We start from the raw sequence: 22,432 nt of genomic DNA on the forward strand, positions 1-22,432 counted from the left end.
CTCTTGTTCTGCACCATCATCGCCCTTCCTGTTCCGTTCACTCAGATTTTACCCACTCCATCCTTCACCAACCACGTCCCCTGCCCCCCCACACATCCGACTTCCACGACAAATCTGTATTTTAGTCCTTCACAGTGCCTAAATCACTTATCATACGTCTTAGTTGATTTGCCGAGGCAGCTCGTTTAACGGTCGTACCCAAAGTATGCAGGACCCTCTACCCCCGTAACGGTCATACGAGTACCCAAAGCACGCGGCCCCCTTCCCCTTAATGTTCTTTTGTTAAATGCACCCCTTCCCCTACCCTCCACCTCATCAAGCACCCCCTTGTTGCAGAAGTATCCCACCTTCAATTTGAATTTGTAAGTTGGAATAGCTTCGTAATTTAACGTGCCCACCTCATAATATTCGTACCTGAAACGTATACCTTCGAGTACCTCCTTGTAGTACAAACCCCCTTTCAATTTGAATTTGTAAGTTAGAGTAGCTTAAGGTTGCCATATCTCAACATTAACAGCAGATTTGCTAGGCAAGACTGAAGAGGCAGTAAGTCAATCTATACAGTGACTCTCCTCTCTCATAATGTACAAATATGGCATTGGATGTTTCCCTTGCCTTAACACTATACTTCTGTTGTTTGATTCTAGGATCAAGTTCTTTTCCTGTCTGGCCTACATAAAAGTTGTTGTACTCATTACATGGTACATTGTAAATGCATCCACTTGAATCATCAGGTGAATTCATGATCAACCTCATCTGCACTGGACATGAATTATTGACCACTACATATACATTCCACCTTTTCATCAGATTAGGAACTTTGGAAGATTTCTCACTGTATGGTAAAATTAGGAGATTCGATTTGTCATGAGAAGGCAATGGGATGATCTTGTAGAGGGGTTTCCTTGTTTGGTATATATATATATATATATATATATATATATATATATATATATATATATATATATATATATATATATATATATATATATATCATCATCCATTACAAGTCCACTGTTGAACAAAGGCCTCCCCCAACCTTCTCCACGAATTCCTTGACTGGGCCAATCTTTCCCACGTTTTCCCTGCAAACTCTAACTCATCTCTCCACCTCATGTCTGGCATTTTTCTGCTACGCTTACAATCTCCTGGTGTCCAGTTAGTCAACCTCTTGCTCCATCGGTTATCCCTTATTCTTGCTACATGGCCTGCCCACCTCCACTTCTGTTCATTTATAACTTCCATAATATCTTTGCCTTTAGTCTGCTCTCTCACCCAAGTTGATTTTTTCCTGCCTCTTAACGATATTCCCAATATTGACCTTTCCATTGCGCTCTGAGCATGGATTAATTTATTTTCCATCGATTTTTTCAGTTTCCAGGTCTCGCAACCATACGTCATAGCAGGAATTATACATTCGTTATATACTTTTCGTTTCATACAAACTGGCAAGCTACATTTCATAATGTCCCTATGTTTAACGAAAGCCTTCCATCCAATTGTAATGCGTCTTTTTATTTTCCTATAATTATCTTTCGTTAATAGGAAAAGTTTATGATAGGATACTTATTGACAGAGTTAGAGAAAGAACAGAGAAATTAGTTGGAGAAGAACAGGGAGGCTTTAGGAAAGGAAGAGGTTGTGTAGATCAGATATTCATTCTCAGAACTTTAGTGGAAATGTTTCTAGAGAAGGGAAAGAAGTTGTATGCGGCTTTCATGGATTTGGAGAAAGCATATGACAGGGTGGATAGACAAGGATTGTGGAAAGTGTTAAGAAAATATGGAGTAGATGGGAAGTTGTTGAATGCTGTGAAGAGTATGTACCATGGTGCGAAGGCTGCAGTGCGTGTGGATGGTGAACTAAGTGAATTTTTCTCTTTGAAAGTTGGGTTGAAACGGGGATGTGTCATGTCTCCATGGTTGTTCAATCTGTACATGGATGGGGTAATAAAAGAGGTACAAGGTAGGGTAGTGGATGTTGGAGTGGCCCTGGTGAGAGAGGATAGTGTTTGGAAACTCCCTGTACTGTTGTTTTCAGATGATACTGTGTTGTTGAGTGAAGACGAAGGGGAGCTGCAAGGCTTGGTGGATGAGTTTGGGAGAGTGTGTAAGAAACGGAATCTAAAGGTGAATGTAGGGAAGAGTAATGTGATGGTCTTTGAGAGAGGTGAAGTCAGTGAATGTACAGCGAGGTTGGATGGTTAGGAATTGGAAAATGTGAGTACGTTTAAGTACTTGGGTAGTGTGATGAGTAAGGATGGAGGTTTGGAGGGTGAAGTGCTTGAAAGGGTACAGCAGGGAAGAAAGGTTGCTGGTTCTTTGAAAGCAGTGATAAGAAACAGGAAAGTGAGCATGGAAGTGAAAAAATTACTACATGACAGTATTGTGATACCAACAGTAACGTATGGAAGTGAAGCTTGGACGTTGTTGGAAGGACACAAGTCAAGAGTGAGAGCAGTGGAAATGAGTTATTTAAGAGGAGCCTGTGGAGTCACATGGAGAGAGAGGCTGACGAATGAGGATATAAAGGAGCGTTGTGGTGTGGATGTGGATGTGATAGGAAGCGTTATGAGGAACACACTGAGGTGGTTTGGCCATGTGGAGAGGATGGAGGGTGAAAGACTGACGAAGAGAGTGTATGTGAGTGAGGTGGAGGGGGGAAGAGGGTGGGGGAGGCCGAGGATGAGATGGAGGGATGGGGTGGAGAGGTAGATGAGAGAGGGGGGGGTGAGTTGGGAGCAGGGCAGTGAAATGGCGGGGGACAGGGCGACTTGGAGGCGATTTGTTTGTGGCCACCCCAAACGGGATTGAGGCGTCTGGCAATAGATAGATAGAATTTTAGTATTTGTCCCAAATAACTGTACTCCTCGACTTCAAGAATTCCTTCGCTTATTCTGATGACGCTTTTTGGTGTTTGTGGATTAAACATTAGTTTTACTCTGGTTCATCTTTAGTCCCATTTTGAGACTTTCTCTGTTCAGGTCATTTAACATTTCTTGCAATGTCTTTGCTGTTTCTGAGATTAGGACACTGTCATCTGCAAATCTTAAATGGTTTAGCTTTTCTCCATCTATGTTCACTCCTTTGTTTTCCCAGTCTACTGTAGCTTTCTGAAAATACTTTCTAGGCATGCTGTAAATAATTTTGGTGAAATTGTATCTCCTTGACGCACGCCCTTCTCAATCTTAATTTTTTCTGAGTCCCTATGTAATTTAACTGTAGCAGTTCCCTCTTTATATATGTTTTCAAGCAGTTTTACAATGTTCACATTCATTCCTTGTTCTCGCAATGAATTTATAATTGCTATGTGCTTCACTGAGTCGAACGCCGTTTCATAATCAACAAAACCTAAGCACAGTATTTTTCTCAGTTAGCTGATTCCTTGTGTGTAGATGATCAGTAGTCGAATACCCGTTTCGGAATGTTGGCTGTTCAAGAGGTTGGTTTTCCTCCAAATCTGTGGTTATTCTGTTCATAAGGACTTTAGTGAAGAGTTGGTAAATGACTGATAATAAGCTAATGGGTCGATAGTTACTAAGATCTTTTGGGTCATCTTTTTTGTAAAGTCAAATAACTATTGCATTGCACCAAGTTTTAGGAATATTCTTCTTTATTATACATTGAGTAAATAAGTGAGCAAGCCTATTTTGTACGTACTTCTATTCCTGCATCCCACAGTAAATCTGCTACTATTCCATCTTCTCCTGGAGCTTTCCTTGTTTTCATGTTTTTAAGAGAAAGATTTACTTGGCCTGGTGTTTCCTTAGGTATTTCACTTGTCTCAACTGAAAAGTTAGCTATTGGTACTACAGTCTTTGATGCGTACAGTTCTTTGTAAAATTCTTCAACTCTCTTCTCCATCTTATCTCTGCATTTCATGACTTCACTGTTTTTGTCTTTCAGTGATGGAATTTGTTGCTTTCCTAGGGCCATTTTACTTTGAATCTGATTCAGTCTTTTTCCTTATTTGATGATTTCTTTGATCTGATCAATGTTTATCTTTCTTTTTTCTTCTTTGGCTTTTGCTGATAAACCTATTTAATTCCACGCTTTCTATTTCATCTTTCTTTGCTTTTACTTTCATTCCTATCTTTTTTTCATAAGCTGGAGTATCTTTTCGGAATAATTTTTGGCTTTGGTTGTATTAGGTTTTCCTACTACCTCCGCTGCTTCAGTTGGCACTTTTGTTAGTCTGTCATTCAGCTGATCAATGCCACATTCAGCATTACTTAGAGCCTGAAATCTGTTCCTTATTTCCAACTGAAAGGCTGCTTTGTTTTCGTTTACTTTTGTTAGGCTTATCTTTTTATCTTTAATCATCTTCCTTTTTTCACGTTTGAAACTGAATCTGGCTGTGCAACCCGCCATTCTATGGTCACTTCCGACATTTACTTTGTTGATAACTGTGGCATTTGTGATCGTGTTATTGACTTCATTATAGCAGATAGTAATATGAACATAAATATTTTATATATATATATATATATATATATATATATATATATATATATATATATATATATATATATATATATATATATATATATATATATTTTATTATTATTTTCTTTATGCGAGGAAGAAGGAACCAAAGACCATGAGCCCACAATAACAATTCCCTCAAGAGAAAAACAAAATACAATAGAGAGCCAAATTCAAGATCTGATCATTTCGAGATGCCTGGACACACTGCGTTTGAAAGACTGGAGATCATAGGCAGCAGGAAATACAGACAGAGGGATACAGTTCCAGAGTTGACCTGTTGCATAAATCAAGGACTCAGAGTAACGGTTAACTCTTGCATTAGAGAGTTGGACAGAAAAGGGATGAGAGTTTGCTGCTAGACGGGTGCTACGCGCCCGTCGTAGAGGTGGAGGAATGCATGCAGACAGTTCAGAGGAGCAGTGACCATTAAAGTAGTGATAGAAAAGAGATAATGATGCAACAGTGCGGCGAAGTGACAGAGGTTGAAGGGAGTCAGTAAGAGGATGCGAGTTAATGAGACGAAAAGCATTTGACTCCACCCTATTGAAAAGAGCTGTATGTGGGGAGCCTCCCCACACATGAGAGTTGTACTCCACACAGGGACGAATAAAACCCCTGTACAGAGTCAACAACACCAGTCGAGCAGGGCAGTACTCCCGAGGTGGATGGAAAGCTGATGACAGGGAGTGCTGGAGCTCCCGTTTCATCAGCCCTCAGGACTAGTTCCTGACCATCCCCCTTTGCTGAACTTTTTCAGTGTCTCAGTTACACAGAGAGTAGGCCAGCATGCTCTCCAGTACAAATTTTTCTATCTATCTTCACCAAACTACATGCACAGTACACACTACACTTCCTATTCAAAATTTACCAAAATGGCGTCAATTCACCTAGCCTCGGAGTCCCCAGGGGGGGGGACCATAAATGCCCCCGCCATCTGCCCCTCTCCCGGTGACGACTCGAGGTGCCTGGAACCACTGTCTGACTCTCTTCTTCTTCATTTCTGCAACATTCGCGGCCTTTCATCTAACTTTCGCTCTGTTGAGCACCACCTCTCCTCCTCTAAACCTCACCTTCTTTTTCTAACGGAGACTCAGCTGTCTGAGGCAACTGACAGCAAACCCTTTTCTGTATCCTCCTACTTTCTCTTCTATACTCATTTCAAAGCCAAAGGTGGCTGTTGTGTATACATACGCAACGACTTATCTTGCTCTCGTGTTCCTGAACTTGATTCTTCTGAATTCTCCACTCTCTGGCTTCGGCTTTCCTGTCATTCTCTGACTAAATATATCTGTGCTGTTTACTTATCCCCTAATTCTACTGACTATCAAAAATTCTTCGACTATCTTACTTCTACGATGGAACACATTCTGTCCATTTCTCCTTTCTCTGAAATCTCCATTCTTGGAGATTTCAATGTTCACCACCACCTTTGGCGTCTCCTCTCCTTTCACGGATCCACCTGGTGAACAAGCCTACATCTTTTCTATCCTTAATGACCTAGAGCAGCTTGTACAGCACCCTACCCGTATCCCTGACCGCCTTGGAGAGAGCTCCAACATACTTGACCTCTTCCTCACAACTAATCCTTCTGCTTACTCTGTTAATCTTTTCTCTCCGTTGGGCTCCTCCGATCACAACCTTATTACCTTAACCTGTCCTATCGCTCCAGTACGGCTTGCGGACCCTCCAGGGAAACGTCGTCTCTGGCATTTTGGAGCTGCGGACTGGGAGGCCCTCAGGCAGTACTTCTTTGATTTTCCCTGGAATGATTATTGCTTCCATGGCCGTGAGCCATCTGAGTGTGCCTTGCGCATTACGGAGGTTATTCTCTCGGGCATGGAAGCATACATTCCTTTCTCATATCCTTTGACTAACGCAAGAAAGCCTTGGTTTAATCACGCTTGTTCTAATGCTGTCCGCAACAAGGAGAAGGCCTACAAAAGGTACCGGAGCCAACCCACCCCTGAATCACATAATCTTTACGTTTCTGCCCGGAATCGTGCTAAGTCTGTTCTTCGCTCTACTAAAAATAATTTCATCCATACTAAATGCTCTCAACTCTCCAACTCGAATTCTTCCCGCTCCTTCTGGCACCTTGCCAAAAATCTTTCTAACAACTTTACCTCATCATCCTTCCCTCCTCTTTTCTACTCTGATGGTTCTGTAGCTATTTCTTCTACTGATAAAGCAGATCTCTTCGCACAGACTTTCTCTTCCAATTCCACCTTAGACGATTCGGTGCTGTTCCTCCATCACTTCCCCCTCTGACTTCCTCATGGCTGACATTAAAATTTCTTCAGTTGATGTATTTTCTGCCATTACTGGCCTCAGTACTAACAAGGCATATGGGCCTGATGGGGTCCCTCCTGTTGTTCTCAAAAACTGTGCTTCTGTGCTTACACCCTGCCTAGGCAAACTATTTCGCCTTTGTCTGTCAACTTGTACCTTTCCTTCTTGCTGGAAGTTTGCTCTCATTCAGCCAGTCCCAAAGAAGGGTGACCACTCCCAACCCTCCAACTATCGTCCAATTGCTTTAACGTCCTGTATTTCAAAAGTTTTCGAGTCAATTCTTAATAAAAAAATTTTAAGGCATCTTTCCTATCACAACCTTCTTTCCGATCGTCAGTATGGGTTCCGTCAGGGACGCTCCACTGGCGATCTTCTCACCTACCTTTCAGACTCCTGGTCATCCTCCTTTCGGGACTTTGGCGAAAGCTTTGCCATTGCACTTGACATCTCAAAGGCTTTCGATCGAGTCTGGCATAAATCTTTAATTTCCAAACTGCCCTCCTACGGTTTCTATCCTTCTATCTGTACCTTCATCGCTAGCTTCCTTTCTGGTCGTTCTACAGTATAGCTGCTGTCGTAGACGGCCATCGTTCTTCTCCTAGATCTATCAACAGTGGTGTTCCTCAGGGCTCTGTCCTATCACCAACTCTCTTCCTTTTATTCATCAATGATCTTCTAAGCTGTACATCTAACCCTATCCACTCATACGCTGATGACTCCACCCTTCACCTTTCCATTCGGTTCCCGCAACGCCCATCTCAACAGTTACTTCAAGAAACAAGGGATGAGGCTATGGCACACCTAATGTCTGACTTGGCTCATATCTCTGACTGGGGTAAAAATAATATGGTTGTCTTTAATACTTCTAAGACTCAGTTCTTACACCTATCAACCCGACAAAATCTTCCACAGGTATACCCACTAATGTTTAATAATATTCAGATTAATCCTGCATCATCCTTGAACATGCTTGGGGTTTCATTTACTCGCGACTTATCTTGGAAAGATCATATTACATCTCTTGTAAAATCTGCTTCCAAGAGATTGGGTGTGCTAAGCCGACTCCGCTCTTTCTTTACCCCTGCACAATTGTTGACTCTATACAGGGGTTTTATCCGCCCCTGTGTGGAGTACAACTCTCATGTGTGGGGAGGCTCCCCACATACAGCTCTTCTCAATAGGGTGGAGTCAAAGGCTTTTCGTCTCATTAACTCTCCTCCTCTTACTGACTCCCTTCAACCTCTGTCTCTTCGCCGCACTGTTGCATCTTTATCTCTTTTCTATCGCTACTTTAATGGTCACTGCTCCTCTGAACTGTCTGCTTGCATTCCTCCACCTCTACGACGGGCGCATAGCACCCGTCTGGCAGCAAACTCTCATCCCTTTTCTGTCCAACTCTCTAATGCAAGAGTTAACCGTTACTCCCAGTCTTTCATTCATGCAACAGGTCAACTCTGGAACTGTCTCCCTCTGTCTGTATTTCCTCCTGCCTATGATCTCCAGTCTTTCAAACGCAGTGTGTCCAGGCATCTCAAAATGATCGGATCTTGAATTTGGCTCTCTATTGTATTTTGTTTTTCTCTTGGAGGGAACTGTTACTGCGGGCTCATGGCCTTTGGTTCCTTCTTCCTCGCATAAAAAAAAAAAAAAAAAAAAAATTGTGCAGGGGTAAAAAAAAGAACGGAGTCGGCTTAGTACACCTAACCTCTTGGAAGCAGATTTTACAAGAGATGTAATATGATCTTTCCAAGACAAGTCCCGAGTAAATGAACCCCAAGCATGTTCAAGGATGATGTAGGATTAAGCTGAATATTATTAAACATTAGTGGGTACACCTGTGGAAGATTTTGTTGGGTTGTAGGTGTAAGAACTGAGTCTTAGATGCATTAAAAACAAGCAGATTATTTTTACCTCAGTCAGAGATACGAGCCAAGTCAGACATTAGGTGTGCCATAGCCTCATCCGTTGTTTGGTGAAGTAACTGCTGAGATTGTCGTTGCGGGAACCGAATGGAAAGGTGAAGGGTGCAGTCATCAGCGTATGAGTGGATAGGGTTAGATGTGCAGCTTAGAAGGTCTCTGATGAATTAAAGGAAGAGAGTTGGTGATAGGACAGAGCCCTGAGGAACACCACTGTTGATAGATCTAGGAGAAGAACGATGACCGTCTACAACAGCGGCTATAGAACGATGACCGTCTACAACAGCGGCTATAGAACGACCAGAAAGGAAGCTAGCGATGAAGGCACAGATAGAAGGATAGAAACTGTAAGAGGGCAGTTTGAAAATGAAAGATTTTTGCCAGACTTGATCGAAATCCATTGAGATGTCAAGTGCAATGGCAAAGCTTTCGTCAAAGTCCCGAAAGGAGGATGACCAGGAGTCTGAAAGGTAGGTGAGAAGATCGCCAGTGGAGCGTCCCTGACGGAACCTGTACTGATGATCAGAAAGAAACTTGTGATAGGAAAGATGCCTTAAAATTTTTCTATTAAGAATTGACTCGAAAACTTTTGAAATACAGGACGTTAAAGCAATTGGACGATAGTTGGGGGGTGGGGAGTGGTCACCCTTCTTTGGGACTGGCTGGATGAGAGCAAACTTCCAGCAAGAAGGAAAGGTACAAGTTGACAGACAAAGGCGAAAGAGTTTGCCTAGGCAGGGTGTAAGCACAGAAGCACAGTTCTTGAGAACAACAGGAGGGACTCCATCAGGCCCATATGCCTTGTTAGTACTGAGGCCAGTGATGGCAGAAAATACATCAGCTGAAGAAATTTTAATGACAGCCATGAAGAAGTCAGAGGGGGGAAGTGATGGAGGAACAGCACCGGAATCATCTAAGGTGGAATTGGAGGAGAAAGTCTGTGCGAAGATATCTGCTTTATCATTAGAATAAATAGCTACAAAACGATCAGAGTAGAAAAGAGGAGGGAAGGATGATGAGGTAAAGTTGTTAGAAAGATTTTTGGCAAGGTGCCAGAAAGAGCGGGAAGAATTCGAGTTGGGGAGTTGAGAGCATTTAGTACAGATGAAATTATTTTTAGCAGTGCGAAGAACAGACTTAGCACGATTCTGGGCAGAAACATAAAGATGATGTGATTCAGGGGTGGGTTGGCTCCGGTACCTTTTATAGGCCCTCTCCTTGTTGCGGACAGCATTAGAACAAGCGTGATTAAACCAAGGCTTTCTTGCGTTAGACAAAGGATACGAGAAAGGAATGTATGCTTCCATGCCCGAGAGAATAACCTCCGTAATGCACAAGGCACACTCAGATGGCTCCCGGCCATGGAAGCAATAATCATTCCAGGGAAAATCAAAGAAGTATTGCCTGAGGGCCTCCCAATCCGCGGCTCCAAAATGCCACAGACGACATTTCCCTGGAGGGTCCACAGGCTGTACCGGAGTGATAGGACAGGTTAAGATGATAAGATTGTGAACGGAGGAGCCCAACAGAGAGAAAAGATTTACAGTGTAAGCAGAAGGATTAGTTGTAAGGAAGAGGTCAAGTATGTTGAAGCTCTCTCCAAGGCGGTCTGGGATACGGGTAGGGTGCTGTACAAGCTGTTCTATGGTCCTTCCAATTTATCCAGATCGTTTGGGCGTTGTCCCTCACGGTACTTCCCCTACGTGCGACGTTACCACAGTTTCTACTGGGCCAATTATCGGATTAGAGACAAGGGTTAACCCTCACTCCCAGCTCTCTCTCTCTCTCTCTCTCTCTCTCTCTCTCTCTGCATATAAAATCAACATTTTAAGGGGGTTTATTTCTATAAAAAGTCTATACAGTTTTATGAATTATTAGAATTTGAGGAAAAGCCCCCTGACTTCATCTGTCCGGCTGTCTGTCTGTCTGTCTGTCTCTGCATATAAAATCTACAGTTTATGGTTATTTATTTCTATAAAAAGTCTATATGGTTTCATGAATTATTATAGTTTGTTCTGGTGACTTTTGTTTAATGCAGGCTTGATTGAATGAAGACCAAATTCGTCTGACTGTTACTTCACTCACGTTGGTGGCCTTTGCTGTTCGAGCAACAGCTTTTGAGGAATCAGTTATAGGTCCCCTGTTTGCCTTCTTTTCTAAAAAATACTTATTTACGCTGTAAACAAGTTCTTTTTCTCGACTGTGGAGCAGACGAGGGCGAGTAGTAGGGGTAGGAGCTTATCTTTTAATGGCGGTCAGAGAAAGTGACCTACTGATTGACACCTGACCTACCCTCATTGAGTCACCTACAAGCGCGACAAAATTGGAAAGCAACGCTGCCAAGTGTTGAGGTATATATAAAAAGTCATTGTTATTATTAAAAACAATAGGCATTTTCTTACACTATATAGCCATATTAGAGAATTTTATAAGTATAGACTGTAAATAAATTTCATTTAGAAGTAGTAAATAGCTGACATGAGACAGAGAGGTGTGTTTTGGTACAGATTAGGCAGTGTCGCTAGAAGGGGAACTCCCGTGAGGGATAACGCCCAAACGATCTGGATAAATTGGAAGGACCATAGGTCATTAAGGATAGAAAAGATGTAGGCTTGTTCACCAGGTGGATCAGTGAAAGGAGAGGAGAGCCAAAGGTGGTGGTGAACATTGAAATCCCCTAAAATGGAGATTTCAGAGATAGGAGAAATGGATGGAATGTGTTCCATCATAGAAGTAAGATAATCGAAGAATTTTTGATAGTCAGTAGAATTAGGGGATAAGTAAACAGCACAGATATGTTTAGTCAGAGAATGACAGGAAAGCCGAAGCCAGAGTGTAGAGAATTCAGAATAATCGAGTTCAGGAACACGAGAGCAAGATAAGTCGTTGTGTATATATACACAACAGCCACCTTTGGCTTTGAAATGAGTATAGAGAAAGTAAGAAGATACAGAAAAGGGTTTGCTGCCAGTTGCCTCAGACAGCTGAGTCTCAGTTAGAAAGAGAAGGTGAGGTTTAGAGGAGGAGAGGTGGTGCTCAACAGAGCGAAAGTTAGAGGAAAGGCCGCGAATGTTGGAGAAATGAAGAAGAAGTGAGTCAGACAGTGGTTCCAGGCAGCTCAAGTCGTCACCGGGAGAGGGGCGGAAGGTGGGGGCATTTATGGTCCCCCCCCCCAGGGGACTCCGAGGCTGAGTGTTGAAACGCCATGATTTTATTGAATTTTGGAAAAGAAAGTGTAGTGTGCACTGTGCATGTAGTTTGGTGTAGATAGTTAGAGAAATTTGTATTGGAGAGCATGCTTGCCTACTCTCTGTGTAACTGAGACACTGAAAAAGTTCAGCAAAGGGGGATGGTCAGGAACTAGTCCTGAGGACTGATGAAACGGGAGCTCCAGCACTCCCTGTCATCAGCTTTCCATCCACCTTGGGAGTACTGCCCTGCTCGACTGGTGCTACAGTCTATCTATCTATCTATCTATCTATCTATCTCTATCTATCTATCTATCTATCTATCTCTATCTATCTATCTATCTATATATATATATATATATATATATATATATATATATATATATATATATATATATATATATATATATATATATATTTCAGATGTGCTTGTTATTTTCATAGGCAACTGAAACATACAGAGATACAAGCTTCAGGTACTCACTATGCTCTTAACCATCTCTTATGTCGTTACTGGACGTTGTCTTTGAATTAATCTATAGACAGACTTCAGGATTATATCGTTGCTAGTTAACTGTTGACTACTAGTGTCATTTTTTCACTGAAGGTACTGTAATTTTGATGGAAAACATAAAATGTCTGAGACTACAATGATGAGGTCTTGCAGGCTGAGCTACAATGTATTGGAGGGGTATGCTTACGGGAAGCTGGTGAACGCGTCAGAAAATCGGTGGACGGGTATGGTGGGTGCTCTACAGTCGCGAAAGGCAGACCTCACTGTGTCTGAGTTGTCCATCACCAAGGAACGGAATGACGTCATCAGTTACACCCAACCACTCTACATTGTCAGGTAACAAGCATCCTTTCCATTAGACTCAGCCACTCATTGAGTTTGTCTGAACCCATACCAAACAGACTCATTTTCTTTTATGGGAACATTATGTATCGTAGACACTCTGTGTAGGATGGCTCTGACGCTTCCAAAAGCCATAACAAATATAATTCCTTGTTACTTACCAAAACAGTGGTAATAAATTTCCAGGTACATTTCTCCCTAATCCTCGTGCTTTTCTTTGCCTAACTGTCTACACCACCCTACATGTACAGACGTCGGAATAAGTTCGTTTCCTTTTCTGTGGACTAAGGCGTTTGTAACACTGCTCGATGGAGAGCTACCCCCTCCTCCTCCCTTCCTCATAGTACCACACTCCCACCCAACCCCCCCCTACTTTTCTCTCTGACCCCATAACTCCATCCGGTACCCTCCATGCTCTCGCTCACAGCCAGCTAGGGGTTTCTGTACTTCAGGCACCTCTCTAATTACGTATAGTCCGAACAACTAATAAAAAAATAGTACAGTATATACATAAACAAAGTTAGGGAAAATTTACTTCACTGAGAGAGAGAGAGAGAGAGAGAGAGAGAGAGAGAGAGAGAGAGAGAGAGAGAGAGAGAGAGAGAGAGAGAGTGTTAAAAGACAGCGAGCGACAGGCCGAGAGGGAGAGCGAGTGGAATAATAAGAAATGAGAGGGCATTAGAGAAAATAAAAAGGGGAGAGGCAAGGAGAGAACAACGAGAGTTAAGAGACAAAGGATGAGAAGAAGAGACGGTGAGAGGTGAAATGAATTTCAAGCAGTGTGTAAGGGAAAGAGGAAAGGGTGATGTGAATTGGAAGGCTGGGAGACAGGAAGCAGAGACAAAATGGAAGACAGCTGAGAGAAAATTGGAATGGAGCAAACATAGAAATAGGGATAACAAAAGGAGAAAGTGGGAAAGCGAGCTACGGAACGGAATACTGAGAACGATATGAGAAAAATTAGAAAAGGAGGCAAGGTAATGGGGAGGAGGAAGAAAGTGCGTTATTATGGCAAGGACGCAGGGACAGAACTAAGACGAAAGCATTGAGAATGACATTCAAGTGAAAAGGGAGGGAGAGAAATAGAGAAATTAGAGAAATTTGCGGAGAGAAAGTAGAGATTATGGGTGGGAAGAAAATAGGTTTAATTTTTAGGGCAAGAAAGGGGAAGGAAAGACAAGGGGAGGGAGAGGGAGGGAGGAAGGGAGGGAAAGACAGTGGGAAGAGCGGATTGAAAGAGGAGATTTCGGGTGACAGGGAGAGACGGAGAGAGGTGAGAGAAAAAGGAGCATGCAGTTATTAATGGGGAAAGAAAACAGTGAAGGAAATGGGTTTAGTACAAGTAAAGAAATACGGAGAGAGTAATGGAGAAAAGGTAACACATGACAAATGAAAAAAGTAAGACAAAGTTGTGACACAGGGAGGAAGAAAGAAGAGTGAGGTAAGGAGGGAGTGACTGAGGGGGAGACAGACGAAGGAAAGGCGAGAGGGAGGAAGTTAGGAACTGAGCAGATAGTTATAAAGAAAGAGGAAGGAGGGAAAAGGAAACTGGGGATGAGACAAAGGATCCAGAGAGAGAGATGGGGGGGGGGCAGTACACAGACAGGCAGACAGATAGGTCGACAAATGTTCAGAAAGTGTGCGTTTGTGAGTATGTGTGTGTGTGTGTGTGTGTGTGTGTGTGTGTGTGTGTGTGTGTGTGTGTGTGTGTGTGTGTGTGTGTGTGCTTCCATCCCTGTGTCACTTCTATAACATTGTTCCATTTTTTCACCTGCGTGTTTTCCTCTTCTCTGCTTCAGTTTCTCCTCTCACTTTTCTTATCAGTATTTCTCCTGATTGTTCTTACCATTCCAAGTCTCTCTCTCTCTCACTCTCTCTCTCTCTGGGAGTAAAGAGATTGTTCTCATAGTCTATGTCTCCTTAATACGGCCACTTCCTGAGTTGCTATGGAATTTTGGTCGCTTGAAAAAGACATACGTCGACTTAAAAAGAGTTCAGGAGACTAAAGTGTCAGGTTCGCCTGAGGACTGTGGGACTTTTTTAGTAGAAACTCATAGACTACAAGGTCAGTTCATTAAAGTGTTTAAAATCTGAATGGGTTTCACAATCATTACATAGAGAGTTACTATTAACACGGACTCGGTACACAACCATGGCTGGAAGCCGTAAATGAGAAAATTTACAAACAGAATTACGTGAAAACTTTTTCACTTGCATGATCTGCTCCACATGGAACTGACTCAACATGGACGTTGTTAACACTACAGTAGAGAAGTTTAAGGGATTCATCGGCAGGATCTTACACCAAAATAAATGTGAACTGGATATGCATTCCCAGGCAAACAAGATGTATCTCCACGGTATTGCCTGCATAGTCATGATCCTAACTTTTCCTTGTAACTCCTCTCTCCCACTGTGTGTGTGTATGTGTGTGTGTGTGTGTGTGTGTGTGTGTGTGTGTGTGTGTGTGTGTGTAAAAGAGGTGTCTACTATCGCAACATTTAATCACAGCAGATTTATTCTCTCTCTCTCTCTCTCTCTCTCTCTCTCTCTCTCTCTCTCTCTCTCACACACACACACACACACACACACACACACACACACACAGTGTGATAAACCTTTCCCCCCCCTGTGGAGGGGGTGGACACAGTCTGGCCGCACTATGGGGTGGTACTACTACTCTGCGGCCAGGTTGTTAGGAAGAATTCTGCCACCGTATTCCCTGCGTGTCGTAAAAGGCGACTAAAAGGGGCGGGGTGAAGGGACTAGGGACCCCTCCTCCGTTTTTTAGCTCCTAAAAAGAGACAGGCCAGAGAGAGGAATGGAGGATTGAGTTATCCCCGTACCCTGAAGATTGGGTCTATGAATGTGCGTGGATGTAGTACGATTGAGGCTTAAAGGGAGGAGATTGGAAGAATGTTTGTGAGAAGAAAGTTGGATGTGTTAGCTTTGAGTGATACGAAGATGAAAGGGAAGGGTGAGTCTATGTTTGGAAATGTGAATGGAAGATTGTCAGGTGTTGATAGAGGAAGGGCAAGAGAAGGTGTGGCCTTGTTAGTGAGTCCGGAAGTACAGCAGTGTGTGATTGAATGAAAGGAAGTGTCATCGAGACTGATGTGGGTGAAAGCGAAATTTGAACGTGAGTTGTGAGTGTTTGTGAGTGCATATGGGCCTGGTAGTGAAAAGGATGAAGAAGTCAGGGAGTCCTTCTGGAATGATGTTGATGAGGGTCTGCAGAGTTTGGGAGCAAATGTGAATGTGGTAATGATGGGAGATCTGATTGCTAGAGTGGGAAATATAGCAGTTGAAGGTGTAGTTGGTATGCATGGTGTGCCTGGAAGAAATGAAAATGGGGAACGAATGATAGGGATGTGTGTTGAGCGAGAGATGGTGATTGGAAATACCCTGTTCGAGAAGCAAGATATTTACAAGTATACAAGGGTGAGACAAGAGGATGGAAGGGTTGTGGATACTATGTGGTTGTGTCTAGGAATGTAATAGGAAGATTGTTGGATGTGAGGGTTCTGAGAAGGGAGGGTGGAGGTATGTCTGACCACTACCTGGTGGAGGGAAAGTTAACAGTAGGTAAGAGATGTGTGAGAGCTAGGAGGGTTAGGTGTGGCAGGAAGGTTTTGAAAGTGAGTGAGTTGGATAAAAGAGAGAAAATGATAGAGTATCAGGAGAAATTGAAAGATGAGTGGAACGCAGTGAAAGATCAGGAAAATGGCAGTGTGGAGGAGGAATGGCAGTTGTTTAAGACTGCTGTGGTGGGGCATGCAGAAGAGGTGTGTGGTGTGAGATGTGTGGGTGATGGTGTAAGAAAAGGAAGTGAATGGTGGTGCGAGGAAGTACGTTTGGCTGTGGCTGAGAAGAGACGTGCATATGAAGCGTGGCTGCAGAGGAAGGATGAGTCATGTGAGAGGTATAAGGAAAAGAGGAATAGGGCGAGAAGGGCTGTGCGTGATGCTGAAGTGGCAGCAGATGAAAGGTGGGGTAGGCAGTTGACTGAGAATTTTCAACAGAATAAGAAAATGTTCTGGAAGAAGGTGAAAAGGGTGCGAAAGGGAGAGTCTGGGAAGGAAGAGCGAGTAAAAGCAGAGGATGGAAGGATGTTAATTGAGATGGATGCAGTAAGGAAGAGATGGGCAGAGTATTTTGAAAGATTGTTAAATGTAGAGGAGGAAAGGGTGGCTGAGACTGTGGTAGATGGAAGGGGGCAAGGAATAAATGTGTTGGGAGAGTTGAATGATTCTTTGATCATGCAGGAGGAAGTGGAGAGGGCAGTAAAGGAGATGAAAACAGGGAAAGATGCACATATTGTTGGGTGTGGTGTGGAATACCTGAAGGGTGGTGGAGTGACTATTGTTGATTGGTTAGTAAGATTGTTGAATGTGTGCTTTGTGAAAGGTATGTGTGCCAATTGACTGGGCAAGTGCCTGTGTGGTCCTGTTGTATAAAGGCAAGGGTGATAAATATGAATGTACTAGCTTTAGGGGTATAAGTCTGTTGAGTGTTGTAGGTAAGGTGTATGGCAGAGTGTTAATTATGAGAGTTAGAAAGGGTACAGAGGGAGTGATTGGTGATGAGCAGTGTGGCTTTAGGAGAGAGAGGGGATGCTTGGATCAGGTGTTCGCTGTGAGACAAGTGTGTGAAAAGTATTTAGTGAAAAGCAAGGATGTGTTTTGGGCATTCATGGATTTAGAGAAAGCTTATGATAGAATTGATAGGGAGGCTTTGTGGACTCTTTTAAGATTGTATGGACTTGATGGTAGGTTACTAAAAGGGGTGAAAAGTTTTTATGTAAATAGTAGAGCGTGTCTAAGGGCCGATTCCACAGTTGTTTGTAGTGGTTTGCAAGCACCCAAACAAAAGAAACTGAACTGTGTAAATGACTTATGACTGAATTATATGATGATTTTGGTGACTAAACTATGTAGCAATCTTAATTATCTAACCATTTGACAGGGGTAGTGAAAGTGGATACTGAACTTTTTGGAAAAAATGTAGTTATTAAGTGTGGTTGGGGAGGAAGCAAACAAACGAAAACTACTGTGGAATCGCCCCTAAGAGTGGGAAATGCTGTGAGCGATTGGTTTCCCATGAGAGTGTGGCTGCGACAGGGATGTGTGATGTTGCCTTGGTTGTTTAATATTTATATGGATGGTATTGTAAGGGAGGTGAGTGCAAGAGTGTTAGGTGGAGTTCTGAGTTTGGTGAATGTTGATGGTGGAGAGTGGAATCTGACGCAGCTGCTGTTTGCAGATGATACTGCACTGGTGGCTGATTCAGAGGAGAGATTAAGACAGTTGGCAGAGGAGTTTGGAAGGGTGTGTGATAGGAGGAAATTGAAAGTAAATGAGAATAAGAGTAAAGTGACGTGTACGAGGTTGGTAGATGGTAGGGGGATGAATATAGTTTTGAATGGTGAATTGCTTGAGGAGGTAGAGTGTTTTAAATATTTAGGGTCACATGTTGCTGTGGATGGAAGAATAGATGCAGAAGTGAAGTTTAGAATGAATGAAGTAGGTAAGGTGCTTGGAGGAATGAAAAAAGTGTTTAGATGTCGTTCGCTTAGAATGGATGTAAAGAGAAGGCTGTATGAGGGTGTTGTGGTACCGACTGCATTATATGGGGCTGAAACATGGAATATGGGTGTAGTAGAGAGAAAAAGTTTGAATGTAATGGAGATGGTGTTTGAGGAGTATGTGTGGAGTGACGCGTATGGATCGAGTGCGATATGATGAGGCGCGAAGGAGAACTGGAGTTGTTCGGGAGATGGCTGGTAGAGTTGAGCAGAGGGTGTTGCGATGGTTTGGGCATATGAAGAGAATGCAAAATGAGCGATTGGTGAAAAAGATAACTAGATCTGATGTGAGAGGTGTAAGGCTGAGAGGGAGACCACGAATAGGATGGATGGACAGTGTGAAGAGAGCGCTGGATGCGAGAGGGATGTCTGTTGAGCAAGGAAGAGTGGCTGTGGTGACAGAAATAAATGGAGAGAAATTGTGAATGAATAAATGATGATGCAGCCCTGAAAGGATATTCTCCCACATTTGGTCTGATCAGCTAGTCAGGTCAGGTGCGGGTAAGGGGATGGGTCTATTATGATGTGGCAGGGGTAAACCAGCTCTACTGTCGGGCCCTGCTGCTGATATCACTGATTGCACTGCGCAGTTGACCCTTGTAGGGTGTGATGCGGTGAGGATCTGTCCCTTCTCCCCTTTGGGGCTAAGACATGGATGAATGTGTTTGAATGGATGAGTAAATTGCGAGTGTGTCGTCCTGTCTCGGCTACCTCCCTTTCCTTGGGGGAAGCAGACTAGGTATATAGATAGATAGAGATTTCTTTATTAGTTGTTCGGACTACACGTAATGGGGTGCTTCTGAAAAAGCCTAGTATTCTGGTAGCTGTCACTACCATTGGGACCGAGTCCCCGCGCTCTTTAAAAAGCATATTTTTCTTAGTTAAATTTGTACACTGTTGTGTGAAACTGTGAAATATAGTAATGTCATATACCGTAATATAAATAATACAAATAGAACACGTATATATAACGTAGCGTGAATTGCTTATATTTATCATAAACGGAAATTAAAATATCATTGATGGAATATGATGGTCCTATATTATTTAATTCTGCTACATTTAGTGCAAGTTAGGTCTTAATACATAGTTTGATCAGACTGTAAATTACGCCTAGTAGGTATCTTGACTCATTCAGTCTCTATGTGGGCAGAAATTTAATGCTGAGTAAATACTGGGACTCAACATTTGCTCACTCACTTCACGCATGCGCACAAGACAGTCCAGTGTTTAAGTTTTTTCACATGAGATTTGTTTTCAAAACAAACGCACTAGGGCTAATGCTTAAAATAATACAATTTAGTCTAGGCTACTTGTGGTCTGATTAGGTTAGATAAAGTAAGGTACTGTAATTGCTTTGGAGGGTCTGAGGGGTCAACACCATAGCCTTCTCAAACCGTGGCAACACTGGTCTTGAGGTGTGCATGGGTGAAGGGAGTTAACAAAATGTTGAGTCCCAGTATTTACTCAACATTTAATATCTGCCCACAAAGAGACTGAATGATTCAAGACACCCACTAGGCGCAATTTACAGTCTGAACAAACTGTGTATTAAGAACCTAACTTGCACTAAATGTAGCAGAAATGAAATAATATAGGACCACTGAAATGGCGGGTTGCCATCGTATTCCATCAATGATATTTTAATATCCGTTTTATGTATATAAACAATTCACGCTACGTTATATATATATATGTGTGTGTGTTCTATTTGTATTATTTATATCACAGTATATGACATTACTATGGTTCACTGTTTCACGCAACAGTGTAGATATTTATCAAAGCAAAATATACTTATTAAACAGCATGGGGAATGTGTTTGTCCCAATGGTGGTGACATCTACCGGAATACTAGCTTTGAATGCACCTCATTAGAGAGGTGCTTGAAGTTAAGAAACCCCTAGCTGGCTGTGAGCGAGAGTATGGAGGGTACCTGGTGGAGTTATGGGGTAGGAGAGAAAAGTGGGGGGGTTGGGTGGTAGTGTGGGACTATGAGGAGGGGAGGAGGAGGGGGTAGCTCTCCATCGAGCAGTGTTACAAACACGGAAAAGGAAACGAACTTATTCCGACGTCTGTACATAGATGTCACACCCTACCACCGGCAGGGTAGGGCTGGCGGCACAGGGTCCTACCAGTCGCCACCAAGCGACTGTGCCGGCAACGACCGTTGTCAGTGGAGAAGTGCAGGTGCGGCCTGATTCTTCACCGATATCCAGGGTCTCAGCACCAATCTATATTCAGTTCATTTTATTTTACAGTCCATATCCCCTCTGGCCTTGTTCTCACACAACAACAAATCTCTACCTCAACCGAAATATCCCCACTTTGTTTTCCTGGTTACCATCTTCTCACAAACTTCCGTAACAAGGGAGGCACCTGTTGTTATATCAGATCTGAATATGCAGATGTCACTGTTTTAAACTTCACTTCAACAAATTTTTATTACTCACTGTATAAACTAAATTATCTAAATATTACCAAACATGTCTGTGTAGTCTATTGCTTCCCCAATGCTTCTTCAGAACCCAATGTATTTGATTCCATATCCACAAAGTTGAGTAAACTTAACTTACCCTTAGCACCGAAATTACCATTTTGGATTATTTTAATGTACATAATGTAGAATGGTTATTGCATTCTGCCAGGACTGACGATGCTGGTCTAGGGTGCGAGCTGTTTGCCGAATCGTTTAATCTCACGCAGTTGGCAAAGCAACCAACCAGAATACCAGATAATCCAGCTTATAATGCCCACCTCTTGGATCTATTCCTGACAAATAATGCAGATCAGTACGGGACAGAAGTACTGTCACAACTTGGATCCTCTGACCACAATCTCATCAAAGCCTCATGAATCAGCCCCCCCAAACCTTTCCGTTCTGAGTCTGTCAGGGTGACCCGATGGCACTTTGAAAGGCCAAACTGGGATGGATTTAGAAATGATCTTGCTGACATTCCATGGCAGTCTTTGTTCTCCAGTGACGTCAATTCTACTCAGTCTCACATTAATGACTTAATACTAGCTGGTATGGATTTATTCATACCAAGTCAACAGTTCACTAAAAGATCAAACTCTCCAAAGTGGGTTGATAGCAATTGTGCCAGAGCAACGGCCCAGAAGTCATTAGCCTATAACTCTTACTTAAAATAAAAAACACCTGAATCATTCTGTCAATTTAAAATGGCTAGAAACCATGCAAAAACTGTAATAAATCTCGCAAAATCAAACTTTCTTCAAAATCAAGCATCATAACTACTTAACAACCCTAATGACAATAGAATATTCTGGTCAGCTCTCAATTCTTCCAATAATAACTTTAACAAGTCATCATCCATTCCCCCACTAAAATCCTCAGATGTGCAACATTACATATCACCCGTATGAGAAAGTGAGTATCTTTGCCAGTGCTGTTGCCAGAAATTCTACCAAGAAGGAAATCAGCCAGAATGCCCCAGTGCTAGAACTTGACTCCCCCCAAATTATTCCACTTAAGATACAGACAAGATACTTCAATCCATCCTAGACAATTTACCTACCAACAAAGCTCCAGGCTCAGATGGAATTTCTCCAATTATTCTGAAAAAGTGTTCCCCAGAACTTGCCTCTGTTCTTGCTAAGTTATTCAATCTATGCATACGTACTTCTGCATTCCCTAATTCATGGAAGGAAGCCACCACCCAATTCCAAAGAAAGGAAGTTCCTCTGACCCCTCTGATTACAGACCAATAGCCGTCACATCTTCTCTTGGTAAATTATTTGAAATTGTAATTAATGTGCACATACTGTAGTTAAATATCTTGAATCCAACACCTAAATTGTGATAGACAACATGGTTATCACCACGAAAGATCCATCATTGACGTACTCAGTCTCCTGACTCATACCATCCACCAATCAATCGACCGGCAAGGAGAAACTCATGCAGTGGCCCTTGATATATCTAAAGCTTTCGACAAAGTGTGGCACGGTTCCCTGCTGTCCAAACTCCCTTGCTATTGACTAACGTTCTTTTGTTCCTCTGCTTTCCTTATATCTCAGTGACAGAAAATTAAGAGTAAAAGTAGATGATGTATATTCCATTATCCACACAGTTAACGTTGGCGTGC

At 42.6% G+C, this 22,432-nt stretch overlaps 1 protein-coding gene across 1 annotated transcript in view; it reads left to right on the plus strand.

The window, feature by feature from the left end:
- The window catches only part of LOC145417820 (glutamate receptor-like), a 276,977-nt gene that overhangs the window by 129,871 nt on the left and 124,674 nt on the right, over positions 1 to 22,432 (plus strand). The window contains exon 3 of the mRNA XM_080286443.1: positions 12,551 to 12,733. Coding sequence (XP_080142569.1) covers positions 12,551 to 12,733 — 183 coding nt within the window. The remainder of the gene's footprint in view (positions 1 to 12,550; positions 12,734 to 22,432) is intronic.

The sequence above is a fragment of the Coenobita brevimanus genome, chromosome 111 (genome assembly GCF_032717465.1).
Source record: "Coenobita brevimanus isolate Jiangsu-jjx chromosome 111, ASM3271746v2, whole genome shotgun sequence".
Taxonomy (NCBI): domain Eukaryota; kingdom Metazoa; phylum Arthropoda; class Malacostraca; order Decapoda; family Coenobitidae; genus Coenobita; species Coenobita brevimanus.